At 47.8% G+C, this 27869-nt stretch overlaps 4 protein-coding genes across 4 annotated transcripts in view; 3 read left to right on the top strand and 1 right to left on the bottom strand.

Moving 5' to 3' along the window:
- Nucleotides 1-297: 297 nt before the first annotated feature.
- LOC131283070 (transmembrane protein 242) lies at nucleotides 298-1112 on the top strand. Its single transcript, XM_058312633.1, has 3 exons — nucleotides 298-423; nucleotides 490-728; nucleotides 795-1112. Exons 1-3 carry the CDS (start codon nucleotides 339-341, stop codon nucleotides 930-932), a joined length of 462 nt encoding a protein of 153 aa, XP_058168616.1. The 5' UTR covers nucleotides 298-338; the 3' UTR covers nucleotides 933-1112.
- LOC131283068 (inhibitor of nuclear factor kappa-B kinase subunit beta) lies at nucleotides 1035-4422 on the bottom strand. Its single transcript, XM_058312632.1, has 6 exons — nucleotides 4022-4422; nucleotides 3536-3933; nucleotides 2356-3459; nucleotides 1937-2292; nucleotides 1446-1871; nucleotides 1035-1388 (listed from the first exon to the last, which is right to left on the bottom strand). The coding sequence occupies exons 1-6, from the start codon at nucleotides 4140-4142 to the stop codon at nucleotides 1346-1348; spliced, it is 2448 nt and encodes an 815-aa protein (XP_058168615.1). The 5' UTR covers nucleotides 4143-4422; the 3' UTR covers nucleotides 1035-1345.
- A 1159-nt stretch (nucleotides 4423-5581) lies between these two features.
- Nucleotides 5582-15857, top strand: LOC131282774 (uncharacterized). The gene is made up of 10 exons (XM_058312315.1): nucleotides 5582-5764; nucleotides 6576-6739; nucleotides 8166-8355; nucleotides 8443-8546; nucleotides 8622-8785; nucleotides 9115-9257; nucleotides 9602-10619; nucleotides 10720-10943; nucleotides 11018-14313; nucleotides 14410-15857. Exons 1-10 carry the CDS (start codon nucleotides 5707-5709, stop codon nucleotides 14722-14724), a joined length of 5676 nt encoding a protein of 1891 aa, XP_058168298.1. The 5' UTR covers nucleotides 5582-5706; the 3' UTR covers nucleotides 14725-15857.
- A 3510-nt stretch (nucleotides 15858-19367) lies between these two features.
- Nucleotides 19368-27869, top strand: part of LOC131284345 (uncharacterized) — a 38345-nt gene continuing 29843 nt past the window's right edge. The window contains 2 exon segments of the mRNA XM_058313204.1: nucleotides 19368-19549; nucleotides 19643-19686. Of these exon segments, the coding sequence (XP_058169187.1) occupies nucleotides 19432-19549; nucleotides 19643-19686 (162 nt within the window). The 5' untranslated portion in view covers nucleotides 19368-19431.

Raw genomic sequence — 27869 nt, forward strand, 5'->3', positions numbered from 1 at the left:
GAAAATCTTGAGCCTTAGATTTATAATTTATTTTAATTATTTGAACATGAATAATATATTAGTTAATATTCATAATAATCAACTGCAACTTATTATTTTGTAAACTGTATTAATTTAATATTTTAAATACGGAATACTGAATTATTTCAGTTTGTTGGCTGATGAAATGTTGCTTGAAATTGTTCCGCATCGTGCACTGCAGCGCCACTACAGGACACAGTGTTCGGTTCATGCAACAAGGTAATCCGCATTTTTGTTTTGATTCTCATTTCGTATGAATCTTACATAAATTTAGCTGATATTCTGTAGATTCTGTGATACTTCATCAGAATTCTACGATGGGATCAACAGCAGTGGAACAAGAAAATAGATTAGCTCCTACAATGGAGCTATCCGAGGACGAAAGGAAATTTCGCTATCGAGGTAATAGAATAGAACCCAACGACGAAAAGGAACTATGCTAACAATCAAAGTAACCTTCTCTTCCAGCGGGAGCATTTTTAGCAACAGTCGGTGCAACGTCGGCGATTGCCGGATTCAGTAAAGCAATCATGTCCGCGAAAAAATCTGATCCTAAATACTTCGACAAAGGACTTCACGGAAGCATAGCCCTGCACGAAGCCGGTACCAGCTTGGCACTGCGGGCACTCGGCTGGGGCACACTGTACGCCATACTCGGCACGGGAACGATCTGTTTCGGCATTTGGAAGCTGAGCGGTGCAAAGGACGTAAGTAACTCTGCCATAAATAATCTCTGAAAATGCTTTAATAACCTGTATAACACGATTCCACAGATGAAGGAATTTCGTGAATCAGTGGGTAGAGTGTTCCCAAGAGTGCCGAAGAATGATCCACCAAAAAGTCGTACGGAGTTCGAAGGGCTTACCGATCTCATGCAGTACCTATCGACTTGGGGAAAGGATGAAAAATAGTTTTTACTGGGTTACTAGTCACTTATAACATGGTTCAGCGAGAAAAGCAACGATCGAAAGGTGCTGCCATAAACCTGTAAATACAACACAATGCAGTTGTTTTATTCCTAAAAATATCACTTTATTATTTTGTGCGCAGAAGAGTAACAAATAGGATCACAATAAAACTATCCAATCGCAACAATACATGCAACAACTTTCCAAGTTCCATCAAACGAGTAGAACTCGTAGCACCATTCCGTTACGCAGCTTTTTAGGCACATTTCTCTTGTGGGAGGAAGAAATTCACTTGAATAACTCTCTTACATACTTTCTGCATCGGTAGCACTCCTTCGAAGTGCAAAGAAAAATCTCTAAACGTAGTGATCGGGATGAGTGGAGTGGACTACTGGGATGTAATCGATGATTCCGTTCTACTTGAACATCGTAAAACTATCACTCAACAAATCGTTTGTCCTGCAACATTTAAAAAAAATGATTAAGTATCCTAAATAAATTTATCCACTAACTTACGTTATAATCAAAGTCTCATTAGCAGCGATTAAATCCTCCACGTTGGGACCTTCGCCGAAGCACAAGAGATTCTCATCGACGGACCCGCCACCACTGAGGGTCGACTGTAACGGGGTCATCGGACCACCGACTAGAAATTTGGGTCGGCCGTGTTTATTGCCTCCATCCTTGTCCATGCTCACCGAGCGCATCATTTGGTCGAGGTCGGGCACCACGGAACCATTCGTTCCGTTCAACAGTGCCCCATTCGACGTGCCGTTGTTGACCCGTCGCGAAGCGTGACTTTCATCCAACAGTTTCCAAACTTCATCCTGATGCTCCAGTGTTACCCGTGCCAGCTCCCGTTTGTACTTTTCCGTCAACTCCACCACCTTCTCGAGCACCTTTTCGATCTCCTGCATCTCGGTGCGAATGTCGAGCAGTTGCCTGTACACAAGGGAGACAATGAGTTTTGGAATCTACGAATGGAACAACAATCGTTAGAGACTTACTGTTGCAACTCGTGGAATGAAGGATCACGGAGCAGAACATCACGACGTTTCAAACACTCGTACACCGCCTGCGACATGTCCATGTGTGATTTTTCGGTGGTAATCTTCTCCAAAATGCGTGCCCGCGTTTGTTCGTAGCGTCCCTCAACACCTTTCAACCCGAAATGGTCCTGCTGTTCCATCTCCGCCAACAGCAGCTTGTGCCGAAGCGAGTCTCGGCTTCGCTTCAACACCGAATCGTACCGCTTGCTAATCTTGTCCGCCATTTCGGCCAGTTTGCGTACGTTTGTTTCGATGCGGGTGGACCGTTCTTCCCACTGTTGGCAGGAGGAATCAAACATTGCCGGGGAAATTTGCTGTAAAACAGGAAACAAATTATGTATTAATTCCTTTTATGACAGAGGCCATGCCTGCCTTACCTTTCCAACATTTAATGCATCTCGAGCGTGTGCTACCGTTAGTTTATGGTATTCCACACCGCCCAGTATTCCATACACGACCTTGTTCATCCGACCGATTTCGTCCTTCCGTCTGGCAATGCCGTCGTTCAGAATCAACCCATAGTTCCGGATACCATCAACGAGCAAAAGGTAGAGTCGTTGCTCGTTCGCAATGAAATAGTACGAGTTTGCGATAAACTGCCGCAACATGTGCGGCTTCAACTTAAGCTTGATGTTTTGAAACACATCCGTAATACTCTTCGGTATACGCGGTTTGAGATCACGCTGCACAATGCTACCCCGGTATCCCCGGTGCATCACGAACACCATCGGTTTACCGTAAAACTCCGGTAAGTACAGATCGATCGGGCGTGTGTTGGGCTCCACGCGGGACTGTTTCTGCTCGAGGGGAAGGATAAATTCAACCTCCTCCGTTGGGATGCCCGTAACGAGTGAGACTTCCTCGCGAACCTGCGCCATATCGGTTTCCGGCGTTACCTCGAGCGATATCCACCGACAATCGTACAACGAGAAGAGCGTTAGATATCGTTTTTCCAGTATTTGATCGAGTAGGGAGAAAATTTTCAACACCATCGAAGGTGGCGTCGAGTTGCTGCCGTTCCTTTGTTTGTCCTCCGCAAATTTGACCGTTTTCAGTGACGCTGTCGCACCGACCGTGGGGTCATCCGCTGCTGCCGGAGCATAACCGCGCTGTTTCGGGTTCCACTCAAGTGCCAGCGTGAGCCAACGTTCGAGCTGCCGCCTTAGAGACTCTGAGATGTGATTTTCCGCAAAAAGTTCCGTGTGATAAGTGTAGTTATCCCGGTTATCCTCGGTGATCGCAATGTCGGCCGGTTTCTTCTGCTGTACATGCAGCATCCACTTGGTAATGGGCGAATGGGGGATAAATGGACGCACTCCGGTCACTATTTCGAACCCGATCACACCCATCGACCAGTAATCGACAGAACAGTTGTACCGATCGCAGTAGATGAGATCCGGTGCGATGTACTCCACTGTTCCGACCAGGCTGGCATTAAGACTTTGCTTGTCGAGCGCTTTGGCATAACCCAGATCGGTGAGCTAATGAGTGGGAGAGGTTGAAAATGTAGCTAAAATGAACCTAATCTCACAAGGACACTGGAAAAAAAAACGTTACCTTATAAACAAACCGATCACCCTGCTGCTTTAGCACCAGATTTTCCGGTTTAATGTCCCGGTGGGTTATTTTTAGACTGTGCAAATATGCGATAGCATTACGCAGCGAGCGTAGCACATCTCGAACGTCCTGCTCGCGCAAACCGGAACAGTTCTCGACACGGTTTAGCACACGCCGCAGGTCACCCCCCTCGCAGTACTCCATGCACAGGATCGGCAGCCCGCTGGCCGAGCTACGCATCAGCTCCCGAACAAAGGCTTCCGGCTGGACGGCCACAGTGCGTACGATGTTGTCATTCTGCACTTTTTCGGTCATCAGCTTCACCTCGTTGCGCCATCGCTCGCAGTGCTTATCGGTGATTTCACTGTTATCTTGAAGAATGTGGAATTTCTTTATCGCTGCAGGGAGAAGAAAATAAAGATCAGTGTTGAATTGAAAGGTGATTCATCACGGGGTGCATGTTCTGAGGGCCCGACCAACACATACCCACGGTTTGTTCCGTTTGTTTATTTCTCCAAAGGGTCACCACTCCAAAGCCACCATTTCCGAGTCGCTTCTCCCGGCACCAATCGCCGATAACCGGTGGATCCTCGAAAGGTCTTTGCATTTCGATCGTATATCGAACTACTTTCCTGTACTAGAAAACGTCTCAAACTAGACAATCGTTGGACGACTGGAAGAAAGTAAAAGTTTTGCACTAAGCACTCTGCGAACGCCACTCTGGCCTATTTTACCCCGCGAGCAATGCAGCCGAACTAGCCTATTTTTAAACCATTTGCCAGATTTCTCATTCCCGGCACGCGCTTTACACAGACGATTCCGCGGCGAGGTGAATCTGCTGACGGGTTTCCCTAAACTCTCGGAGACACCACGAATCACAGTTGTTTTATTGCGTTCTATTTATAAAGCACAAGCAAACAGCATCATCTGTGCGAATGGTCGAATGAAAACAAAACACCGATTGACAGCAACGACTCTGAGTACCAGTAGTTAACTATGAATTATAAACACGAAAGGAATTATGAAAGGAGGCAGTTGAGAAAAGATACAAAGTTTTTCTAATCGTTTTGATAAAAGCAGTTTATATCGTTTTTTGACCGGCAAGTGATTGAACAAGAAAATATGTTTGATTAAAAATATGGTGCGGTAGCATATGAGATTCAATTTGGACAATTGTCAACAGATTGGTGGACAAAACCAAGGTGATGTATACCGCAGGTGATTCCCAAGATGCCGCCTGAAAAAAATGTTTTTGCAGCTCTTTCTTCTATGAAAATACTAACTGCATAACTATAGTTATGTGACTAATTTGACTCAAATCATTGTGAGTCGATTCAAACAGTTTAGGAACAAGTCAGAATCGAATCAAATCGAGTCGCAAACCAATCAAATCTGATTCAAATCCTAATCGAATCTTTAGAATCCGTCAAATGGGATTCGAATCATTGGAATCCCTCTAGGGATCGAATCCCGATTCTGCCAACACTAGTTGGCACAACACTATTACGACGACTTGTAGTCGGAATTTCGGCCGTCCCGCGGATGGACCGTTTCATCCCATGAAAAATAAAATCCGATATCGAATCGAACTTTGGTAGCGTTTGGTAGAATCAGTTTGGAAAAGCTGCCCGATCGGAAACTGGCCGCCATCGGGCGGAAAGTGTTGTGTGCTTAAAAGAATGTTGGAAACCGCACGGTGAGCGATTGAGTGTTTTCATCACGGTTCACCATGTTTATGTGTACATAATGTGCTGTGCTAAAGAATCTGTGTAGTTTCGGTAGTTACAAAGTGGTGCATTTTCCCTACCCTCAAAAGCTAAAGCTACTAACAGCATAGTCGTACCAGCGCAGTGACAAGAAAGGCAGCGAAAGCAATCGTAAAATGCTCAATTCGTCACGCACCTCCGGATAGATTCTTATTGTTGATCGTTTCGTGAATGAAACGCTCGCGCGGGGTACGGACGGTGATAGGAAAGCGGAAAGCATCGAAGCATCGTTGATCATCGCACCGTCCGGCGGGTGCGGTGCGGTAGTGGGGAAAAAGATCTTTAAGAAAACGGAGAACTAAGCGACTGATACTCGCCTCTTCCTCCGCCGAATTCTCCGACAGTGATTAGCGCGGTGATTTTTCATTCTACAATCCACCACAAGCGGGCAGACGGCGAGCAGCGATGGCTTACATAAATGTCGCAGAATGGAGCGCCGATATGGTGACGGACTGGTTAAAAGGTAAATAGAAACGAATTCAGCACATTCCTCAAAGAGAACCAATATTGCAGCGATTACAACAAAGCAGGCCTGGTGGAACCAAAGTTTTGAACCTATCGCTTAAAGGTTACTGGCATCGTCTCGTAGGGGAATGTTGATTCTGCGTTTTGGGCCACGGCAAGGGGTCAGAGGGTTTCTCTATGCATTCAAGCGATGTTGGCACATTCCACCAAAGAACGCGCCCCGCGCGCGCTGATATCATCAATTTTCGTTCGAAGCCGCCACCATCCGCACAAGGTAAGGTCCAAAAACAGGGTCAGGCGCGCGCGCTACGGTGGTTTGTAGGTTTCGTCGCACACCTTTTGAAGCATACCGTGCCACTTCGCATTACCGATCCTCCCGACGATCCTCTGGAGGAATCGCGCCTCCCTGTTGGAAACATGAATTGTATTTTCACTTTGGTGCCATACAAAAAAAAGAGAGGTAGAAAATCCTCGTGCGAATAAGTTTGAATCGGGGTCGGGCCCGGTTGGAAATAACGAGGGTGCGCCCCGTATCGGCCGCCGACCACAACGGTTTGCGGAACGGAAACCGGACGTAATTAAGGCACTGGACACTCTGGTCAACAGGGGGCAACAAGTCCAGCCAGATACATGCATAATGATTGCCCAGTAACTCCTATCACTGATCTGCGGGTTGGGTCACCACGACGAAACCGCGGATGATTCACTATTTATTACCTTTTTTTTTAGTTTACTCAGAAATTCTTCGTGGAACTGAAACAACGGTTGATAACTATGACTCTATCGGATGACTTCTTCTTTCTATTCAGGTCTGGACAACTCGATGTACCACTATGTGCAGTCGTTCACCAACAACGGTGTCGGCGGAAAGCAACTGCTCAACATCCGGCCTTACGAACTAGAGCAGCTCGGTATGCACGTGATCGGACACCAGGAAATCGTGCTGGAGGCTGTAGAAAATTTGAAAAACTTCGTAAGTATTTCTGCCAACGGTTTTATCTAACATACTCATTACAAGTACGCTGTAGTTTCTATCTGTATGTCTATAGAGAACTTTTTACAGCATATTTAGTAAATTGAATTAAATTGCGTACTTATCTCATACGTAGGACAAGTTAATTGAAACGTGTTTCCAACGGGGAAATTAATAAATTATTCAATTTTGTTTTGTCGAATAATAAATCATTCATGTTCCATTGTCACGCGGAAGCATGAGAATTTTGCTTGCAAACTAAAAAATTTGTCCCACTGCCTGAGAACAACAAACGCTCCTCGATACGCAACCACCCCGGATCGCATGTATCCCAGCAGCAAAGGCCTTCCATCAGGCGGCCACTTCCAGCCAAGCATCTCTCCCCGAATGCGTTTACAGTTTATTAACGCTAATTACAGTTCGCTTCCATAAAGCACCCGCCACTTGAAACCTCCGACCCGGCGGCCAGCGTTCCGTTGGTCGCGGTTTCGGATGCGATTCTTACACCCATGTTGCTCCCTCCCTCACTCACTCACTCACTCTATCTATTCTGTCAGCCATTCATTGTTGGGTTTAGCGTCAGCGTTGCGCAGAATATGTGCATCGTGTTGCAACATGTTTGATCTTGCACCCAAAAGTGCATCCCAGCACCAACCAGTCCCAGTCCCCCAAGGCCCTATGTTTACACTGCATTAGTCAGCAACAACCGTTTCCATCGGACCGAAATGGGCAACAAAGGGCGTACGAAGGGAAAGCGGAGAACGAAAATGAAACGGCCATGTGCACAAATCGCGGGAACAGGGACCGCACACCATGCGGGAACGGACGATCCGCGCACCGGGTGAGCAGGGAAGGGTCTCAGTTGTTGGGGTGTGCTGCAGCAAATGTTTTGCCGTGTTGAGCGAAAGACGACGGAGGAAACTAAAAAAAAAAAAACATGCATCGAAACAACAGCCTCTTCAAACCGGCAAGGCGACCTCAAAACTGGCCTTCTTTGCCCATCCCTTCGTTTCCTACACGCCCTTCGTGTTGCGCAACGCCGCCAGTTGTGGGTCTGGGAGAAGATAAAGAAAAGAACATTCTTATGCACGTTTGCCTGGACCAAGGGAACGTTTATTTGTACTTCTTCATTCACGATACCACCACCGGCTTTGGCGCTGATAGTGTTTTGGGGCGCGCACGGTTGGAGCTTGTTTATACTGGCGTCCGCTTATCGCGTGGTGCCCCGGAAGTGGGACAACTTTTTCCCCGTTCTCATCTTTTCGCTGGCCGATCGTCGACTACTTTGCCTTCACTATCGGCTACACCGTGACCAGTGTATGGGGCATTGCTTTTGTTTCTTTCGCTCATAGTCACGTACATCATTCGGGAGAACGGCGCGTGATAAACATGGCTCACGAATGGTCTCTAACTTAATCTCCCACAGAACTACAACCTGGACAAGGAGAACCTACAGTTCCTGGCGCTACACGTCGCGACCGCGGCCCATTCGCTGACGAAGCAGCTGGAATTTTCCGACCAGGAAAAGCTCGAGACGGCCGTACTGAAGGATATTACGCGCACGATCACTCACCTGAAGGCGCTGATCGAGTGGCTCGATCGGGCACCGTTCCGAGGTGGGAAACATACCAAACGATAATAATCCTTCCCGAAAGTTTTACAGCACCTTCAATCGATCGTCTTCCATTTATTCGTTCGTACAGGTCAAAAGAAATTCGATGAACTACGGAAACAGTGTATGCGATTCGGGCTGGAAGTGGCCACGGTGGCTATGCGCGACCGGTTCTCCCTGATGCCAGTACAAGCGGTACGACCCTACACCTTTACGCGTGCTGCTCATGTTGTGCTACTATAATGTTTTGTTTTTTTCTCCCTTTGATAGATCCGCCAAAACGCGATCAAGCTAGCGAACATCGGTGAATACATCATTAAGGACATTACCGATCCCATCATCCTGCAGCCTGCGTCGCTCGATCTGGTAACGCTGAAGAAGCGCGAGTCGGACCTTGGTTTCCTGATTATGCAAAGCTTCCATGGTGTGCACCGGTAAGTGCAAGATAAAAGAGAGTGTGAGGATCAAGAAGAGCATGTCCGTTACAAGCTGAGATCATAAATTCTTTTTGTCCCGAAAAAGGGAAGGTTAAAACAAGTTGTTTTGCTTCCCTTCTCTGTGTTCCTCACATTCCGATGATACGTTCGTTCCCTTTGAAGGTTATTTTGACATCACGCCGGGAACAGAAGGCAGCGCGCCTACTGTGATCCTCACCAATTATCGTGCAAATGTGCTGTGAAAACATCATCCGTTTCTAATCCCATACCTTGCTTTTCGTCGGTTTTTCATGTTTCGTTTTTACCTTCCCTTCCCCGTTTGCCAGCATCACCGAAATAAAGTTCAACTCGCCCGCCCACAACTCCGGCAAGGTCGAGGAAGGCGATGAAATAGTGCAAATCAACTACCAGACCGTGGTCGGCTGGGAGTACAAAAAGGTCCTGCTGCAGCTACAGGAATCACCGCCAGGTAAGTGCCGTTGCTTGGGCTTATGGCTTGGTGTTGGTTTTCCCCTGTATGGTCAAAAGGTAGCCGAAACACGTTGTTCTTTCCTTCGCTTTCTCATCCCTGATCTTTTGATTTGTGTTTATTGGTTTTCTATCCAAGCAACCTTTGCCGCGATTTACGACGGCGTTCGATGAAAAAGGCCGCTGATGTCCAGTACACTTGAGGGATAATTATTGCGTATTTTCTTCTTCACTATAATCCCCTTCTCTATTGTTGCCCTTTTTTGTTTTATGCCTCAATGCTGTGGTTTTAACGATCTTCATGTTTCTCTCGTGTGTTTGTCATTCCCTTCCCCTATATTACAGATGTCCTGCTGACGCTGAAAAAGCGACCCAAACACATTAAGATCTACGGCCAAATCTACATCAAACCGTACCGCTTGCCGAGCAAGAAGCGATCACTTCCGTACCGCTGGGGTGAAAGCGTCCCCAGCCCTCGGGCCACCGATACGTTCGCGTTGCAGGACTTTTCGCTCCTTCCGCTCGATCGCGTCCCGGAGAAGCACGTCCCGTCCGACACGGAATCGGACGGCAGCGACATCCTCACGCCAACCGATGTCGTGGGCGGTAAGGAGGCGGACAAGGGCGAAACATTCCGACTGTACCTGCCGAAACCGCGGGCGGTTTTGCAGCGGCGCCATACGCTGTCCAGTTTCAAGGATCTGGTCGGTGTATCCTCGTGGCACGAAGGCCGGAAAGGCAAGCCGCTACTCTCGAGCGACCTGCAGCACTTGCGCGACAAGTCCGTGTCGTTTGGGTTCGGGCTGGAAATGTCACCCCGACCTACGACGACCTGTCTCGGGCTAGTGGGCGGTGGTGGAGGTGGTGGTGGTGGACCATCGTCCACTGGCATCGATGCAGTAGCGGCCACGGTCGGGGTGTCCGGAAAGTGCAGCAGTTTCGGTGGACTGCAAAGTTCGCTTCCCGATATCGTGCCACCGGAAGTTCCTCCCGTAGTCGTACCGAGACAGACCGACTTGCTGGCTGGTACGTCCGTATGTGCGCCACCGAATGATCTTGCAATCATCACGGGAGCAGCCAACGGTGGTACCAGCGCCGATGCGTACAAAGCGGGCGTCTCGAAAGTGGTGCGCTTTGAGTCCAGTTCGAAAGCCGACCAGTGCCACGTGGACACCAAGTACACGTGCAAGGTGGACAGCACGGTGCTGGAAACGTTCGAACCGATCCCGTACGTCGACGAAGATCTTCCGCCCGCCGTGCCCGTCGTAGTGCCACCGACTGTCACGGAGCGCGTGAAGCGATTCGAATCTTTTGCGAATCGAACCAAGGCGCCCACCATTACCAACGGCCATCACAACGGAAGGTAATACTAACGAATCCATCACGGATCATCCCTTTGCATGGGGCATCGAAAGCTGAATAATTGATGCCCAATTTGTCCTCGTTATTTTTAGCACGCCGAGTGGTGGTGTACAATCCACAGCGATTTCAATCGCACCGCCAGCACCACCTACGACAACGCCATCCACGGTAGCACCGTTGAAGCCGATACCGATGCAACGACACCTTTCGAAAGAGCCAGAGCTGGCCGAAGCGATCAACACGGTGGTTGTGAACCGTGAAATGGTCAAGCGAGGGCGATTGGATAAAAGCTACAGTACGCCGGCGTATGATGATGAACTGAGCGGTAAGGTTTCAAATGCGCATTGGAAAAATGTTAAGTGAGACTGATTACCTTATTTTTTCTACTTTATCGTATAGACATGCCACCTGCGATAGAACCCCGTAAAGAGCACCTTCAAAAGGCTCCACCTGTGCCACCACCGCGCCCCAAACGAACCCTACCACCCTTTCCGGAACCCGGCTTCGTGTCTTCTCTAAGCAACACACTCGACAGTCGGGACGATAATCCAAACAAATCGAAACTCGCCAACGTAATCGATCTAAAGCAAAACCGAACGCAACCACTACCCGCTTCACCGACCCCGAAACCGGCCGAACGCACAGCTATTCCACCGGTTCCGGCCTCGAGACCGGCGGTTCCCGTGCCGATAGCGAAAATCGTACCCACACCGAACGAACCGCCACCATCACCATCAGTTCCGGTGGCGCCGCCAAGTAGTAGCACCGGAACCACCACCACCACCACCGTTCCGAGCCTTCCAACCGGAGATTCGAGCTCGGAACTGTTGACCCCAAACAAAACCAAGAGTCTTACGTTGAAGAAGAAAAACTCACTCCTTTCGAAGCGCCGAAATGTCTCACTAAAGACACTCTGTGTTAGCGACATCCAGGGTCATTTGTACCGACGTACGAAGGACCGCAACGGTGTTTCGTATTGGGCGAAATACTACTTCGTTCTAATCGAGACCACCCTGTACGGGTTCCGCAGCAAAGAGGCACCGAAAGCGAACAGCATGATCTTTCTGTCGGGCTTTACCATCTCCCATGCCAAGGAGGTCCATTCGCGGCCGCACGCCTTCAAGGTGTACCATCCGTACAAGACGTTCTACTTCGCGGCCGAAACGCAGGACGCACTCGTCCAGTGGATGGAGTACATCAAGCAGGCGACGCTCAAGGGTGTCACGGTGGGTGGCGGAACGGGAGGTGGATCAACCGGTGCCACCCAGCACACGCCGTCGGAGTTTGACGCGAAAAATCTGTACTCCGAAACGGACAGTTCCGACGAGGAGCTCGGGTTGATGGATAGCACCACAAAGTTGAATCTTCTCTGTACTCCATCGCCACAGCTGGCCGGTGCCGGTGGCAACGGATCGCACTCGATGATTGCGGCCAGCAATAGCACTCCGACATCGTCCAAGCCGGATCGATTCAATTTTGGTTCGTTAAAAAAGTTTACCAAGATCGGATCGGATACAAGTCACCAGAGCCATCAATCCGGTAATGCTGGTGGTGGTGGAGGAGGAGGACCAGGAGCAACAGGCAGTGGTTTGAATGGTCCTGGTGGAGGAAATGGAGGTAGTGGTGGTGGGGAGGGTAGCAAGTTTTTTGGGCTTTTCTCCTCCCATCGAAGCGTGGAGAAAAGTAACTCGAGTGAAATGCCAGTGCCAACGCCACAGTTCAAAAGCTACCGAAAGGTGCCGGGAGCCGGTGGGCTTCAGATCGGGACGGCTTCAGTTTCGCCCGAGAGCGGTTACCCACTCTCAACGGGGATGGCGTCCACATCCGCCGGCATGGCACACGCTGCCGATGGAGGTAACTTTAGTGCCAGCAATCTTTCACTCGCATCCGGTTCGGGTTCCTCGATTCCGGTACCACGCGAAACTGTAGAGAACCGGCCTGCCGCCGCCGTTCCTCCTCCCCCTCCCCGAGCGGCCACCCCGACACCGGCCCCTCCACCGCCACCGCCACCGGTGATCATTCGCGAGCCACCCGCTACACCGACGATGAGTGAAGCGGCCGAGTTGCTGAATCGTGCCCGCAAAACGAAACGTATCTCGCCGCACAACTACATTCACGCGTCCAACCCGAACCTGGTGGAGTTCGATTTTACGACGTCGAAAGCGATGGATTTTACCGTGCCGAAGATACACGCCGGCAACACCTGGGACACGGGGTCGCACTCGCACAGCGGCAACCTCCAGTCGATGATCACGCTGAAGGATCTGATGCTGCAGAAGCAGGCGGAGGAGGCGCAGGATATGTACAACAAGCGGGTGTGTCTCGGTGTCGAGAAGCTGGACGATCGGAAGGGTGGCAAAAGGCCGACGGGATCGAACGCGGATGGGCAGGGTCAGCTTTCTGCAACGACGGCACCGGCACCAGCGATTCCCGAAGCGGTAAAACAAATCCAGCGACGGCAGTTACCGATCACTCCCGATTACGCGCAAAGTTTCAAGCTGGACGATGAGGATATTCTGTACACGCGCAGCAAGGAGGGTCAAAAGTTGCGCGATTTCGGGTACGAAATGATTTCCGGCGACGATCCGTATGATCAACGAAACAAAACGAACCGCACCGGTGGAGCAGGAGCTCTCGCTGGTAGTTCAAGTTTGAACGCCAGTGGCGTAACCATCGGTGGAGCTAACATCATCACTAGCAGCAGTTCCACTGGCGCGGGAGGAAGTAGCGGTGGTGGTGGTGGATCGATAAAGAAAAAAACCTTCAATTGGATAAACTCTGGTGATCGCAAGGTCGCACCGGATGCGTCCGAATCTGTAGGAGGTTCGATGATGACGGGTGCTGGTGTCGTATCGTCGTCATCTTCTTCCTCGCTTTCGGTTTCCAGTTCGAACACAGCGGAGCAACATCACCACCATCGGAGTGGACTTTCGCTGCGGGATAGTTTCAAGCGGGGCAAGAACAAGGCTCGGTTGGAAAACTTTAAGGCGAGTAGCGAGAAACTGTTCCAGTTCAAACAGTCTGCACCGGGGGGTGGTGGTGGTGGCTCTAGTGGCGTTGGTGCTAGCAGCAACAACAACGATAAGGAATCGCTCAAAACGAAGCAGCTCGACAAACCGGCCACGCCGGGGGCGATAGTGAATGTAAACCTGAAACACCAACCGGCGCTCATTCCGTTCTCGGGCGTCATCGGTGGTGGAAAGAAGAACAACAACGAACTGAATGCAGCCTTCGAGCAACATTCTGCACTGCTCTTTCAGCAGGTGGTCGGAGGCGTCGGGGACGCTGGTCCTAGTGCTGGTCCCTCTAGTGGTGTGGGACTTTTCGGCACGGGAGGAATAAAAAAATCCAACACATGCAATAGTTCGTCGGATTTTAAGGAAAACTCGGGCAAGCAACAAAATATGCGGAAAAATTCGGCCCCAGAGCGAGGCGCCAATGGAAGTGGTGGTGGTGCTTTTGGTGGAAGTGGTTCAGCGGGGAGTGGAAACGGTGGAGGTGGAGCTAGTAGTGGTGGTGCGACATCCTACTTCACGAAGCTTAGCTTCGGTTCGACAAAGACTGCGAAGGAGAAAAAGTTACTTGGGTCACCCGGGTTACATCGGGCGATTTTCGGTAAGAACCACCAACAGCATCACCATGGACCGGATCAGCCGATCGATCATGAGGTGTTCTCTCCGATTTCCTACACCAAGGTAAATGCCTCGTCCTGTTCTCTTTTCTTGGTTTTATTACACTTTCATCTATTTAATCTTCTCTTGTTTTTTTCTGTCTTGTAGGTTCCTTCACAGGGAATCCAACAGTTACCAACGGACTCCGGTGCTGCGCTTCCGATGGCGACAACCGCTGGTGGCAACGGGATCCCCTCGGTGATGACGGCCAGCACCACCTCGACGGGTACCATCCTAACAACCAATTTCGGCCCGAATCAACCTGCCGTTGCTCCGACCGTACTCGACTATCCCAACATGGAATATCCACCGGTGTTCGAACCGGAAACGTACTCGCTGAGCGATCCCAGCACGAGCCTGACGCTGCTGAAACGCCGCCAGAATCACCACCACCATCAACCACACCCGCACCATCATTCGCACCAGCAGAAATGACGACGTGGCAAGAAACTGCTCCCAACACTGCGGGAGAATGAAATCGGCTAAGATAGCAATCAAAAAGTATAGCCATCGATAAGAAACGCGCGGACGGAATGGTGTTTTTAATTATTGTAATCGTACTTTTAATTTGTTTAAGTGTTATAGTATTATTTTGCCCCCAGGGCGCGATGAGGAGGCGTCCGCGAGGTTTGGGTTCGAAACCACACAAAATGTTAAGCAAAACCTAAAAGAAGCTTTACCTCCTTTCACCACGTAGGATTTCTTGTAGCCCCTAGAAAGGCAATGCCATGGATGTAAGTAAAAATCCAATACGCTGATATTGTACTAAATGATAGAAAACGGAAGGAATGAAAGGCAGAGGAGCCTTGGGAGAACTTTACCATCCCCCGCTTTGGGGCGGAGTGATAAACGGATAGATTCGTCGCTTTGGGAGAAATTGGAAAGCGGAAATAAAACTACAATACTGTTCAATTGTGATGTTAGAGCATATACGGTGACATGTATTTCCGTTCGGTGCACGTGCACGAGCTCACTTTAGATTCCCTTTTTTCGTACCCTAAAAGTATGGCATGGAATAAGATCGGCAGAGACTGTAGGCAAAGCAACTGATTGGTTGGTCTAAAGATAAGCGGAAAAATATAGAAATGGAACTATCTATGAAAAATCCATTTAACTTATGAATCGTTCGTTGTTCTTAGAGAATTTAACTAGATCAGATCTGGCAAAAAGACAAGGGAATATACTACAGTTCGCACTGTTACTGGAATGAGCACATCGTTCTCCTTGTGGCTCGATCGAAACTTTACGGAAAACACCAAAATTGAAGCTGTTACGAATCACGTGTTTGTAGTCGTTAGTAGATGTTGAGCGTTTAGCTCCTGTAGACGATCCTCCCGCTTCCACACTCCGCTATGCGTGCCGGTACATTCCAATGCTGTGTTTATGTGCCCAAGGATTCGTGAGCCATTGGTTAATCGTAATACCATAACCACTAGTTCCTCTCAGAATAGAAACGCATCTATACTATCGAGACTAAGCAATGTGAAAGAAGATTAGTATAGAAGTGTGTACGTGTTTCGCATTTCATTGTTAAGCCCTGTTTCTGCACAAACATGATATAATAAAATAGTGCCTTACGAGTACATGCAAATAGCTATTTTCCTTTTTTGTAGAAATTTAGATGGTAGAGTAAATGAGGTCCCGGCGTTCGTTTTGTTCGGTCGTGGGTCTTGTGTGACAATATACCGAATGTATGCAACAGGTGAACCAGTAGAAAGACTAGGATCTATGTCGGGGCCTCATTTACGTATATATTTTTAAACTATTGAACTGAATTATTGTTTCTATTTCTTTTGACTGCCTTCAGTTGCAATTCAAAATGTTTCATTTTCCAACCAGGTTCTTCTACCAAAGCTTAATTTAAGCAATTAGCTTAGTCAAAGTAACCGTGGGCTTGCTCGTTGACAGTTTCGTTCTAGTGGTGGGGAAATCGAATCCCTAAATCCCAATCTCAATCCGCATACAATCGCGAGACAATGTAAACCAATCGATGCTGGTCTGGAAATCGTTTATCCTAGTCTGAATCGCTTCTCAAATTGCAACTAACAACTCGCTTTTTTCATAATAAAAACGTTCCACACAAAACCGATGTGTGGTTTACCGTTGTAAGTAGTTCTATCCAGCTTGAAATTCAAGGAACGTATGAAAACGATGTTCTTAGCAGGCACTGAAAGTCTGGTACAGTGATTTTTACATGTAGCACTATCTAAAGAAGAAATTTAAATCAGGTCCTGGTCTGAATAATTGTCACTCCGTGGACTACATGCAATGATAGAACATCTCTGTAATCGACGTTCTACTATATTTCTTTGTTAAAAATAGGTTAATGTATCGAGTCAAATCTAATTCAATAGATTCGGATCAAGCCAGAAACGGTCAGTTCGAATCAAATCCCAAACGAATCAATCTTGATCCGAATCTGTTAAATGGGACTCAATCCTTTCGGATTCGCGAAGAGATCGAGAGCTCGAATCTTCCGAATCCCGATTCTGCCAACACTAAGCGAGAGCCCCGACGTCAGATCAGTACTTTTTCCAGCGTACCACCGTTCGATAGCAAATTTTATTTGCTGGGATAGATTTTCTTTCGGTCAGTAACTAGCCACCCGAGAAGTTTTACCAATCTCCTCGAATAGCCGTGTACACGTTGGGGCGCCGTAATACAGCTCGTCGGTAGGATTCGCTGCGGTTCAAGTGAAACACGATACTCGCTCCGGGAATAAATTAGGTGTATGCTCCTGATTACGCTGCGAAGGTCCGTCCGTGATCAATGTCGGGCGCAGGGTGTGCGAAAAAAGAATCACGAAATCGTATTCGCGGCGCGTCAGTGAATCCCGTAGTGAAGATTTCGCATTGTTTCTCGACGTTAAAACTGGTCGGAATTGTGTGAGCAATTGAAGGTTGCAGGAGATGCTGATGACGACGAATGTCGTGGAATTTAGGTGTGAAGAAAAAAATCCCGTCCCGTATGAATGGTGAAAATTGAATGAAAACTTGAGCTCCCTTTCGGATTGGTGTCGCCCCGCTCTTTCGTCATAGAATGTCATTCACAATTTTGAAGTTTTGATCAGTATTGAAATAACTTGCTGTCCGGGGCTCATTGATGTCCGAGGTGTTTTGATAACTAAAGTACTTTCACCACTAGCCTTTGTTGGCTTCGGTTTCCTTTTATGCGAAAAGTCATTAGTGACAATAGTATCCAAAGGTCGTGATTCATCTCAACTGTTCGTATCGCGACAGACGATTTCGAAGGGTACCGGGATTCCGATGTCATGAGCAATAGCAAACGACACTGGGGTAGCGACCGTAGCGGAGTTATCGGCAACCTGACACACCGTCTTAAGCGCTGCATGGAATGCCGCAGGTCGGAGGTGGCCACGGGCCCTTCGTTTTCCCCGTCGTCGGCATCATCGTAGCCAGATATTACCAAACTAAGAAAAAGCAGGAAACCACACAACGTTGAAATCCTAAAGCAAACACGGCAAAAACACGACACTAACCAACCGGAGCGCGTGTTGTTGTTGTTGTTGGTGGTAGGTTTGGGCATGGAAAACGGGAAAAGCTAGGTGTGTCTGCTGCGCTCTACCGAAACTGACCGTGTGTATACGCTTTGCTAGATGCACCTGCTACGCTGTATGGGTGTGTGTGTGTGTGCGTGTAAGTGTGTTTGAATGTGCATGTGCGCGCGCGTTTGTGTGACCCACCGCCGTCGAGCTGTCGTCGTTTTCATGTAACCACATACTTTTTCGCCGTACGGTGGAGGAAAATATCGAGCGGAAAAGTTATTGATTTCCTTCCCGTTTTTCTTTTTTCGTTTTTAAGCCCGAGGAAACCTCCCTGGGCGTAGTAAAGGGAGCGGTGAATTGGAGATAGAGAAAAGTCTTGTCGTGAAAGACGGCCGGCGCTCGTCAAAACGATTGCACTCGGTCGGGTAATTCGCACAAGAAACCGTAGCGCCCGGGGGAGGTAGCGGTCGAAATGAGGGTAGCTGGCTTCAGGCATCGAAACCCTTTCTTGCCTTCCTTTCTTCTTCAAGGGCGGATGGAAAGCGTTCGTACCGATTACGCCCCTCAGGGTAGCACTGCATCGAAACGGTGTAAAGTCGTGGACTGAAGCAAATAGAAACCCATCTTTTACCCGATGCCATATGCTTTATTTGCTAGCCGTTTTATAAAGATTGGAAATCGTTTGTCAAGGAAAACATCACGAACTCGTTTAAAATTGTCCAAAGAGTTCGTGGCGAAAGTATTTTTCCTTGCATCGTCGAAAGCTACCTTGTTTGACATTTCTTGGAATCGGATGTCATCGTCGAAGGATGTAACATTGCGGATGTTTTGGCAGCGGATGGTTGTAATCCTACTACTTTGTAGAAGAAAAACTATTATTTAAAGCATAGGAACACAAAGCTAAGAGAAAGTGTTATGTGTTGCATTACGCTGATTTGTCCCATTGGTACTTGATAACTATTCTGGTGGTAATCTTGTTCAGCTCTTTCCTTTAAATTCTCTAATTGATAATGTCCTTGTTGTCCTTGCAGAGTGGAATCAGGTGGTAGCGGTGGTGTGTGCTGTTCATTTGTAGTAATCAATCGGCACGTGGTGCTCCTGCGTGCATCGATCGAATCATAGTAGCAAAAAGTAGCAAAGTAGGCGTAGGTTTACAAAATTGCATTTGCTTAGGAGCGCATCCGTCAACCTGCAACGAAAGTGAAGCAAGAAGTGAGTTTGTGAAAATTCCCACAGTGCGGTGTGAAGCGCATCGAAAAATCTTCCAACCTGCTCAATCTTCGAAGCGTACCGTCGAAAAATTGCCATGTGATGCAAATGCGCTAAAGTGAATGTGTTTCAGCCGAATGCATTAGAAGTGTGTGCTGCTGTGTGTCAAAGGTACACACAATCCTCGTTTGGGAAAGATAATCATCGAAACCGGCACACCAAGCCAAAATATATCCTTTGTGCATTGCTGCTGCAATCGAGAAAAAGAAGAAAAATCCCAAAATCCTCAAACCTGTGGTGTGGTCTTGAGATTTAAATCCGGTGCTCTACCGGGTCGAAGTGAGTGTGAGTGTGACGAGGGTAGAAAACCAAGTGCGAACTAAGGGAGGGAGGCGGCGACGGGTGTACATCCGTAACTAGATAGGGCGATGGCTTCCGGAGACACGGCCGCCATCGAGACGATCGACCTCGAGTCGGCCCTGTCGACGAAAAACTCCGAGTTCACTACCAGCAGCAAGGATCAGCCGTCGGAGCAAGATGAATATGGTAAGATATTGAATATCCAGCCACCTTCTATGGGTCCTTTCCGGAAGATTGTTCTGCTTAACAATGTATATTTCGCATTATGTTTCGTTTTAGGAAAATTCAAAGAAACACCGGGAAAGTTTAGTATTGCTGAAGGGGTAAGTAATTCCACGGTCAATTATTATCCTGTTCAAGAAGCAGTTCATCGATTCGATTGATCAATTTAAGGAAATCACAGCAGGCTTTATCGAAGATTTTTGAATGTTTTCCCTCGCAAAGGTTCCATTTTTCATTTGTTTCACACGCCTCGTTTCCCAGCCCATCACACTTGGTATGCAAATGAAGTTTTCTTGCCTGCTGATTTATTCATGGTTTACGCGGCCAAGCAATCATTGGCCAAAACCCTCCTGAGATCGCCACACGATGTTTTCATTTCCACGGAAGCACGAGCACGCGAAACCGTAACCCATTTTCCCAAGGTGGCGTTGGTGGGTCGTTCCCGTTCCACCTTGGGTAGCGGCAAAATCCTGGACCTCTACTGGTAGAGAAGTTCTAGATCCCTGCTGTTAAGGCCTTAGAAAACCAGAGGCCAACAAGAATAATATCGATTGACCCATATTCGTTGCACCTTCCGGAACACTTTCGTTTTCACTTCCCAGTGCCGCCGACGCCTGGAGTGAACCAGCACTATTTCACAGCGGCTGGCCCTGAAATGGACATACAGTATCGGCAATTTTACTGCTGCAACAACTCGAAGGTGTGCTGCAAAAGCGCCTGCTTTCGACTCAAATCGTTCCGCTGGCTTCCGCTGGTTAATGTCGACAGGTTGTGTGTTGTTTTGCGATTGTTTATGGAACTACCATGTTCATCTTTCGTTCTTTGTCCAACTCGGTTCGGTTCTGGCACTGGTCTGACCGCGTAAATGCATAATTTAGTGTGTGGTACTAAATGTTCCCCCCGAACGACGGCAACGACTATGGAGTGTCCTTTCCCGGCACAAGGACATGCGATATATCGCGCCGTGTCTTCATGTCATCGCCCGCATCTGCCCTTGGCCATGCAGCGTTCGGGATGTAAGCGACACTTTAATACAGCTGAAAGTGCATTTAAACCACGATAAAGGAATAAGAAACCTTGGCTGGCATGACGTCAGTCACCAGCCCGAAGCGGCTCCAATCCGGAGTGGAATTTTAATTTTGCCCCAAAATTGAACGCCGATTCAAAACCGGTTCCCGGTTGATTCATAGAGTCGTCGTCGTTGCTTGAGCAATACTCTCGACTGCAAATATTCCTGCAAGATGAAGAGTTTCCAAGCTCGCAGGAAAATCCATAATTTCGCACCTGGACTTTCATTTCGTCGGAGACACAAAGCTCACGATGGCTTTCTTGGGTCGGTAGTTAATTTCAACGTGCATGTTACGGAGAAATTTGCAAAACGAGTCCATGCGACATTCTCATCATCGTTGGGGGAATTAAAACTCTAGCAAAGTAGGTATGCTTATAACATTGCCCCTAATCAATTTCAGTTTCATCTTACTTCTATGTTTGCTGCTGCGGTGTTCTGTATTAATTTGGTTTCCCACAGGCCTGTTTGACTTATTTTTAAAAGTTCAACGTCCTTTTCTATGGAGGCCGGTTTCATAAGACGCGCCCATCCAATCGACCGGATAGCATATGCGCGAGTCTCGTGGGATAACGATGGTTTTTGTGAATTATGTCTCTAGTGTCGCTTTGTTCGTTGTCTTTCTTTCAAAAATAGAACTCCGGGAGACTGAACGCTTACAGTTTGCTTACACGGTCGGTTGTTGTTTGATTAGGAGTTTGCTTAATTTTAAGGCAACTTTAAATAAAAATTAAACGCTTTTTGTTGGTTTGGCAAACACAGTACTTTCAGACAATCATCATACCAAGTGCCTCCAAAAGACACCTCACAAAACCAACCCCAGTGCAACGGTCTTCACGTGTTTTTAATTCCAAACAAGGCCGTTGGGGAATTCGGAGCCGCACAATGTTAGTCCCTGTTTTTCTCGGGGCCCGAACTCGCACTTCTGCAAACAACAGTACGCTGTGCGGTCATTAAACCGCCGTTTTCCCATCGGAGGGTTTTAATTACATATTTAGCATACATTTACGGGGTACGGGGGTTCTTGTTGGGCCGGTATTTTGCCAACGTTCCCTTTCTTGGTCGAATCCGCGAAGGCAAACCTCCTTCGCTTTTTTTTTTTTTGTTGGTAAATGATGTCCATCTTTGTATGTGGGTGACGTAGATTGGGAAGGGCCCGTCAATCCTCGTTTCCCGCGTGAGTGGGTTGTAGCGTGCGTGGGTCACGCGTGTCACGAACCTTTTCGCTACCGCGAGCACCACGAACCCCCTGACTTTCGTGTTTCTAAGTGGCCCTTCGGATCCCGTAGAGCTCTCGGAACTATGCGCGATATTTATGGAATGTGAACATGGCGACCGGGGTAGTCCCGGTTGTCCGTGAACGTTAGCGAAAAACCGGAGCACTAGTTGCGCCGGTCATGACTTACGATGTGTTTACACCGTTAAGCAGGGGTTGGCAAGTGGCTTTTTGGAATGTCTGAGATTTACGAAAACATTTTCGAATGATGTTGAGTTTTATCCCAAATAACGTTACATGAATTTCAGGACAAAGTTGAATAACTTTTGCTTGTTAGTAATAGTTCGATGCAAATGGCACTCCAAGAGTTAAGACCGCTGATTAAGAGTCCGAGTCAGCTGATGGTCACGAAGTGATCGACCATGGAGAAGACTTTCTGCTTAGTCAAACCTATCTTTGCTATCCCGTAACTTGGGGGGCCAGCATCTTCTCCTGGAAAACCCCATATCTTCTCTTTTTGCTCCACCTTCCAGGTCGAAGTAAACCGCACTCTCTCGGCCTGCCTTCAGGCCCCGGGGGTCAATTAATTTGTTATCTAAACAAACCATCAGCCATCTTGTGGGGATGGTGTTTCGATTGCCAATGAAGGCAAATGAATTCGTTCGTTTTGCCGCTGATTGCTTATTACGATCGCGAGCTGACCTTTTCGCGCGAGCCGAAGAAAGCAAAAGAGGAAGGGAACGAAGCTGGGCAGCGATCTTTTTTAGCGACTGTGTGTGTGTGTGTGTATGAATCGGTGTTGCGTCCACCACCTTCTTCTGAGGGGAAAACATATTTCTCTTGCGCCGCGCGCAACCTTTTGTTCTTGTCGGGGGCGGATTACAACAAAGAGATTTGACGGGGTCTATCTGCTGTGGGTTTTCCGCGCAAACAGCTTTCCCAACATCCTCCCCCGTTGGCTTTGTTTTTGACTCGGGTAATTCTGCTTACTCGTTCCCTGGCGCCTGGCGTCTTACTTTTGACATTGACACCTCGCGGTGGTGTTTATGGAAGTGCTTCCACTAAACTGAGGGCCTTTAGTTTACACACGCTTCTGGCGGGAAATGGTTTCGAGAAAAGCAACGATCAGTCTTTCAACCAGAGGCAAGAGCACCCCCATTGCACCGTGGGAAAACACGAGGGAAAAATCTACCATAATGGTCCACGATAAAGCAACACCGCACGTCTTGTTCCAGTTCTCTTCTCATAACAATTGATGCCGACCGTTCGCTCCCACACGCGTTCGATGAAAAGGAAAATTTGTAATGAAAAATCGTTTGCTAAGATATGCGGCTCAAATCTCTGGCTCGTTTCGAATTATTTGTCCAGCAATAATCGTGCCTAATAAGGCGTCATTTATCACAACATACCAGCCAGCGACCAATCTACTCAATTAATGCAATTCTTTTTCCATTAAACTTAGAGTAAACTATCTAACTCCATTTTGCACGATTCCGGACTTTTTTCTTTTCTTCTAATGGTCACGATTGAGGCGCACATTTCGTTTAGGTAATTAGATAATGGTTCCGCATGACGGATCGTCAATTCATTCACCGTTAAAGCCTAGGGGTGACTTTGCATCGGGAAACAAATTTGTCATCGTCTATCGACGGGTTTGATGGAATCCCCCCCCCTAATTGTGTCCGCCGACGAGGTGCTAATTGTATTCAAATGATTGCAAAATTCCTAATGGGCGAATCGCGGGGGAAAAAAGAATATGTATCGTTTTAATTACCCATCCATTCCGTCGTTCGAGTTCGAATTCAAAAAGCATTCCTTGTGCAAATGCAAATCTGTTTGACACACACACAAACATTCCAGCGAATTCATGTGCAAGTATTTTATCTCTTAAGTTAAACACCAACTCGTTTCATGGCATGGCATGAAGCATTTAGCTGCTTGAAAGTTGATCAAAAGGGAGCTTCATTTTATGTTGCGAATCTTTTTCTCAGAAAACTCCAGGACTAAAGGTTTGGCCATTCTCGAAACATATGTCCTCTTCTTGGCCAACGACCTTAGCGGACCTTTTCTTCCAGTACCGTAACCAAGATCGGAATCTACCGAAGATACCTTGCTAATTCATTTACCTCGCATGAGGTGTTTGCGAAGAATCATTACTATTCTAACCAACTTTTCCATCGCTCCTCCTCGGCTGGCTTCTCTTAAGGCTCTAATGGACCACTTTAACAGTTAGCGATGGCGAACGCGATGGCGGGGGGGAAGAAAAAGAATAATTTTTCGCGTTCATTTAATGACCCCGAAGGAACGCGCGCACGCTCTGCTTGGTTCGGTGCTCACAAGATCTTGCTAGGCTTCCTTTCTAGACTTCAGCTTCACATTCTGCCGCTCGCTTTTGCCTCCCCAGCTTGTTTTAAGTGTTTAGCCCACTATTGCCACTTTTACTAGCAAGTGTCCTTCTGCGCTCATTAGTGCAAACCGTTTCGACAGACACTCGAGCCTCTGGAGACTCGCATGTGATGTAGTTTAAACGAATAATGTTTCTATTTTCTGCCTCGCACAACTATACCTGGAAAGTTCGCCGTAACTTTGATGGAAGATATGTTGTTCGTCTTTTTTTCCATGTATGGTTCGTCAAATCTAGAGCTCACCAAGGCGGCAACTACTTTTTTATGATTGCCCTGTAGAACTGCTCTCAGGTCAAACTGTGGAGCGAAGCTATTTGGTAGAAATGTGATGTAATAAAATTCAACCAAATGTTTACTCTCAAAATTATGGGTCGTTTGTTTTTTCGTTTTTATTACACGCATTGTTATTAAATTTTGTAGACTCTTTATAAACGCACTTAACGGTTTGGAGTGTTATTTTATGGATGTTATTTGTTTAAACAAGTTAGAATAACTTTCCCCCGCGCCTTAACTGTTTGCATCATTTTATTTGTATACCTTTGCGAGCCTTAGAGCGCAACATTTTAAGAGTTTTCTTTATGACCCGAAGATCCTCAAGTTTTAGACCATATTTTTATTGTCCTAATGCTCCTCCCTGTCCTCCGACCACAAAGCTCACTCGTGCTTAACATCATTGCAATTATCCCACCAGGATGCGGACAAGAAAAATGTCTCTTTCTCACGCGGTCATGATGTAAAATTGACATTTTGGTGTTGTTTTCTGGGAGGAGGAACTAAACCACCAAAAAAAAAGGGAGGAATATACACCGGGCTATAAACCGGGTCCGATATAAAGATATGGACGTGCGATAATGTGGTCCATCGAAAAAAGTCCACTGTTGTTGTACTAGCCGGTGTGTGTGTGTGTGCCATATTGCGCTGAAGGCGGCTCAGGACCATAAAGACTTTTTTCGGGAGTTTTTTTCACCGGACGGTCCCGCGTAAACTTTACTGGCAAAATAACCACTTCTGCGACTCATTTTAACAGTCGTTTGAGATAAACCGAATGACATCCGAGTGATGTTGGAATCATCGGCCCTCTGCTTCTTCCCGCCCAGTGTTTTGTTGCTCATCCAAAGGATGACTTTGTACATTGGAATATGCCCTTCGGGGCCAATGACAGAAAATGTCCAATTAAATCGTTCAGGGGGGGTGGATGGGGAGGACGATAAGCAACAACACAACCTTTCCCGCTTTGCGAGATGACATAATCGGGACGCGTTTTTGTAACCCCTCCACCCCTTCCCGTCCTCCACCAGTCCACTATCGGCGAACTCATACGGATGAACTTTGAACCGGTTTCTTGATTGAGAAAGAAACAGCTCGGACTCGACGAGCGTGTGAAGTGTGTTGGTCTAATTGAAAGAAATCGCGCGATTCTCAGCAACAGATCATTCTAAATCGCTCTTCCCCAATGCCCTACACACCCCCTTGCTCTAGTGTGTGCGTAAAGGGGGAGTAAAAACAACCGTCTTCCAGTGGTCGTCAAATCGTTTCCTCAATTCACACCCCAAACCACCAACAACCGACGTCCGAGGGAACGTTATCGGATTCGCCAACGGATGTATGCAGGATGGTTTTGGGTATGTGTGTGTGTTATCACACAAAAGGGGAGCTAGTAGTGAAGAGGCGGGTGGAATAAAACACAGTCGAGAGGAGGCAACAATGATAAGGATGGTCATTTGCACGCCCCGAGCAAAGGCAAATCGCTGTGTGTTGGAAACGCTAAACATCACTCTAGTGACCCAGTGTTACTGCATTGGCACATAACTCTGGTGTAAAACTCCAATGGAGTGAGGTCACCAAACGATTCCACCAGCTAGAGTTTCCAATAATTACTCTGATGTAATAGATAATCGCTTTCGGCAGCCATTTTGTTGAGCACAGTTCATCCATTAGGAGGTAGGCTTTATCATTTTTTAATAGACACTGGTGCGCAAACGTCTTTCTTACGCCAACTTCCACCGTTAAGTTTCTAATTAAATGTAAGATATATTACCCACTCATCCTTTTTTCGTTCGGATAAAAACCCACCCAGGGAATCGGAACAAACCAGGCGTCCACACCTTATTAAATTAGCGAAATAAAAATGGCCCACCACCAATTCGTGCCCACTCATCTCGCTTCAACAACAACGCCACGATGGTCGAATGGAAGGCGAGAAAATGTTTTTCCCGACCAAGCACAACCAGCACGGAGTTAGAAAAAGGAAAGACTCGCCTTCAATTCGTTGAACTCCTAAAATATATATAAATATCGCCCAAGGGGGGAAGGAAGGCTGGGCTTGTTGTACGGAAGGTTCTTGTAACGGGGTTTTGTAGCGCCTTGTGCCCGGCTTCTGACAGCTGCCAGCTCTCGCGCTGTTCCACTCCGGTGCGTTTCCTCTTCGGTGTGCGGTGGAAAACATCGCGTGCACATCGAGAAAAACCCTCCCCCCTCCACACTGCTACATCCCATGGGGGGCAAGCGGTACTGTTGGCTGTGTTGTTTTCCGCAAATTCGCGATTCCCAGTTAGATCCTACTTGAATGAGCTCGAACGCGTGGGCCTGGGTTTTTGTGCTTTGTTTTAATGCCTTTGAAGTCAATGCCTCCGGTGTGCAGCTTCTTCCTCCCTTCCTTCCTTCCTTCCCATCGCCCCCAGGCCATCACACCAGGTCAGAGGAGCACCACTCGGAAGGAATCATAAACTCCGATGCACGTCTCGAGATATAGCGCGTCCGGTTCAATCACCCGCCCCCCCCCCCCGCGCAATGGTGTTTGAGATTTTGGCAAGAACATTTCGGTAACAAATTAAAATCGTGCTCACGGTTGGCTTCCGCTTCTGCCGGCCCAAAATGTTGTGTTCCGCAACAGTAGTTCAACAGGTCGCGGATCGTGAGGGTCATCCGTTGTTTTGTGCCTTAGCCTTCTGGTGCTTCTTGCCTCCTAAGCTTCATAGTTGGTTTTGAATATTGTTCTGGTTGCATGGATAATAATATTGTAACAACCTAAAATGTTCGGTTCCTCAGCAACAATATTATTTGCCAGCCCGTTTATTGATGTCCTTTCCGGCGTCCACTTAATGGAAACCCACGCAGAGTCCACCAGCTGTGCATAATTGTTTTATCTCGACGATTTATGCGGGTGGAAGTTGATGTTGATATTTGTTTGCTTTTGCTTTGAAACGAGGGAAAACTTTTGCCACCTCCTCCTCCTCTAACTGTAAAAGTTAGTGATGGGTAAATTCGATAAAAAAACCGGAACCGCTTCCGAATGACTCCACCAATATCGGAAGCGGCTCCGTAGGTGCAATACTCCGAGCTCGGAACCGTCCGGAGCCGCTAGTTGGCAGCCGGAGCCGTTGGAGCCATCGGAGCTGTCGGAACCGTCCGGAACCGTCCGGAGCCGTTGGGAGCAGTCCGGAGCAGTCCGGAACCGTCCGGAACCGTCCGGAACCGTCCGGAGCCGTCCGGAGCCGGCTGCCGGCACCTCCAGGTGGAATCGTGGGTTTTACTAAGCCAGAATTGGGGCCAGTTTAAAGATGCTCGGAAGCGGTTCCGGGCGGTGGGTGCGATTCC

Source organism: Anopheles ziemanni, chromosome 2 (genome assembly GCF_943734765.1).
Source record: "Anopheles ziemanni chromosome 2, idAnoZiCoDA_A2_x.2, whole genome shotgun sequence".
Classification (NCBI taxonomy): domain Eukaryota; kingdom Metazoa; phylum Arthropoda; class Insecta; order Diptera; family Culicidae; genus Anopheles; species Anopheles ziemanni.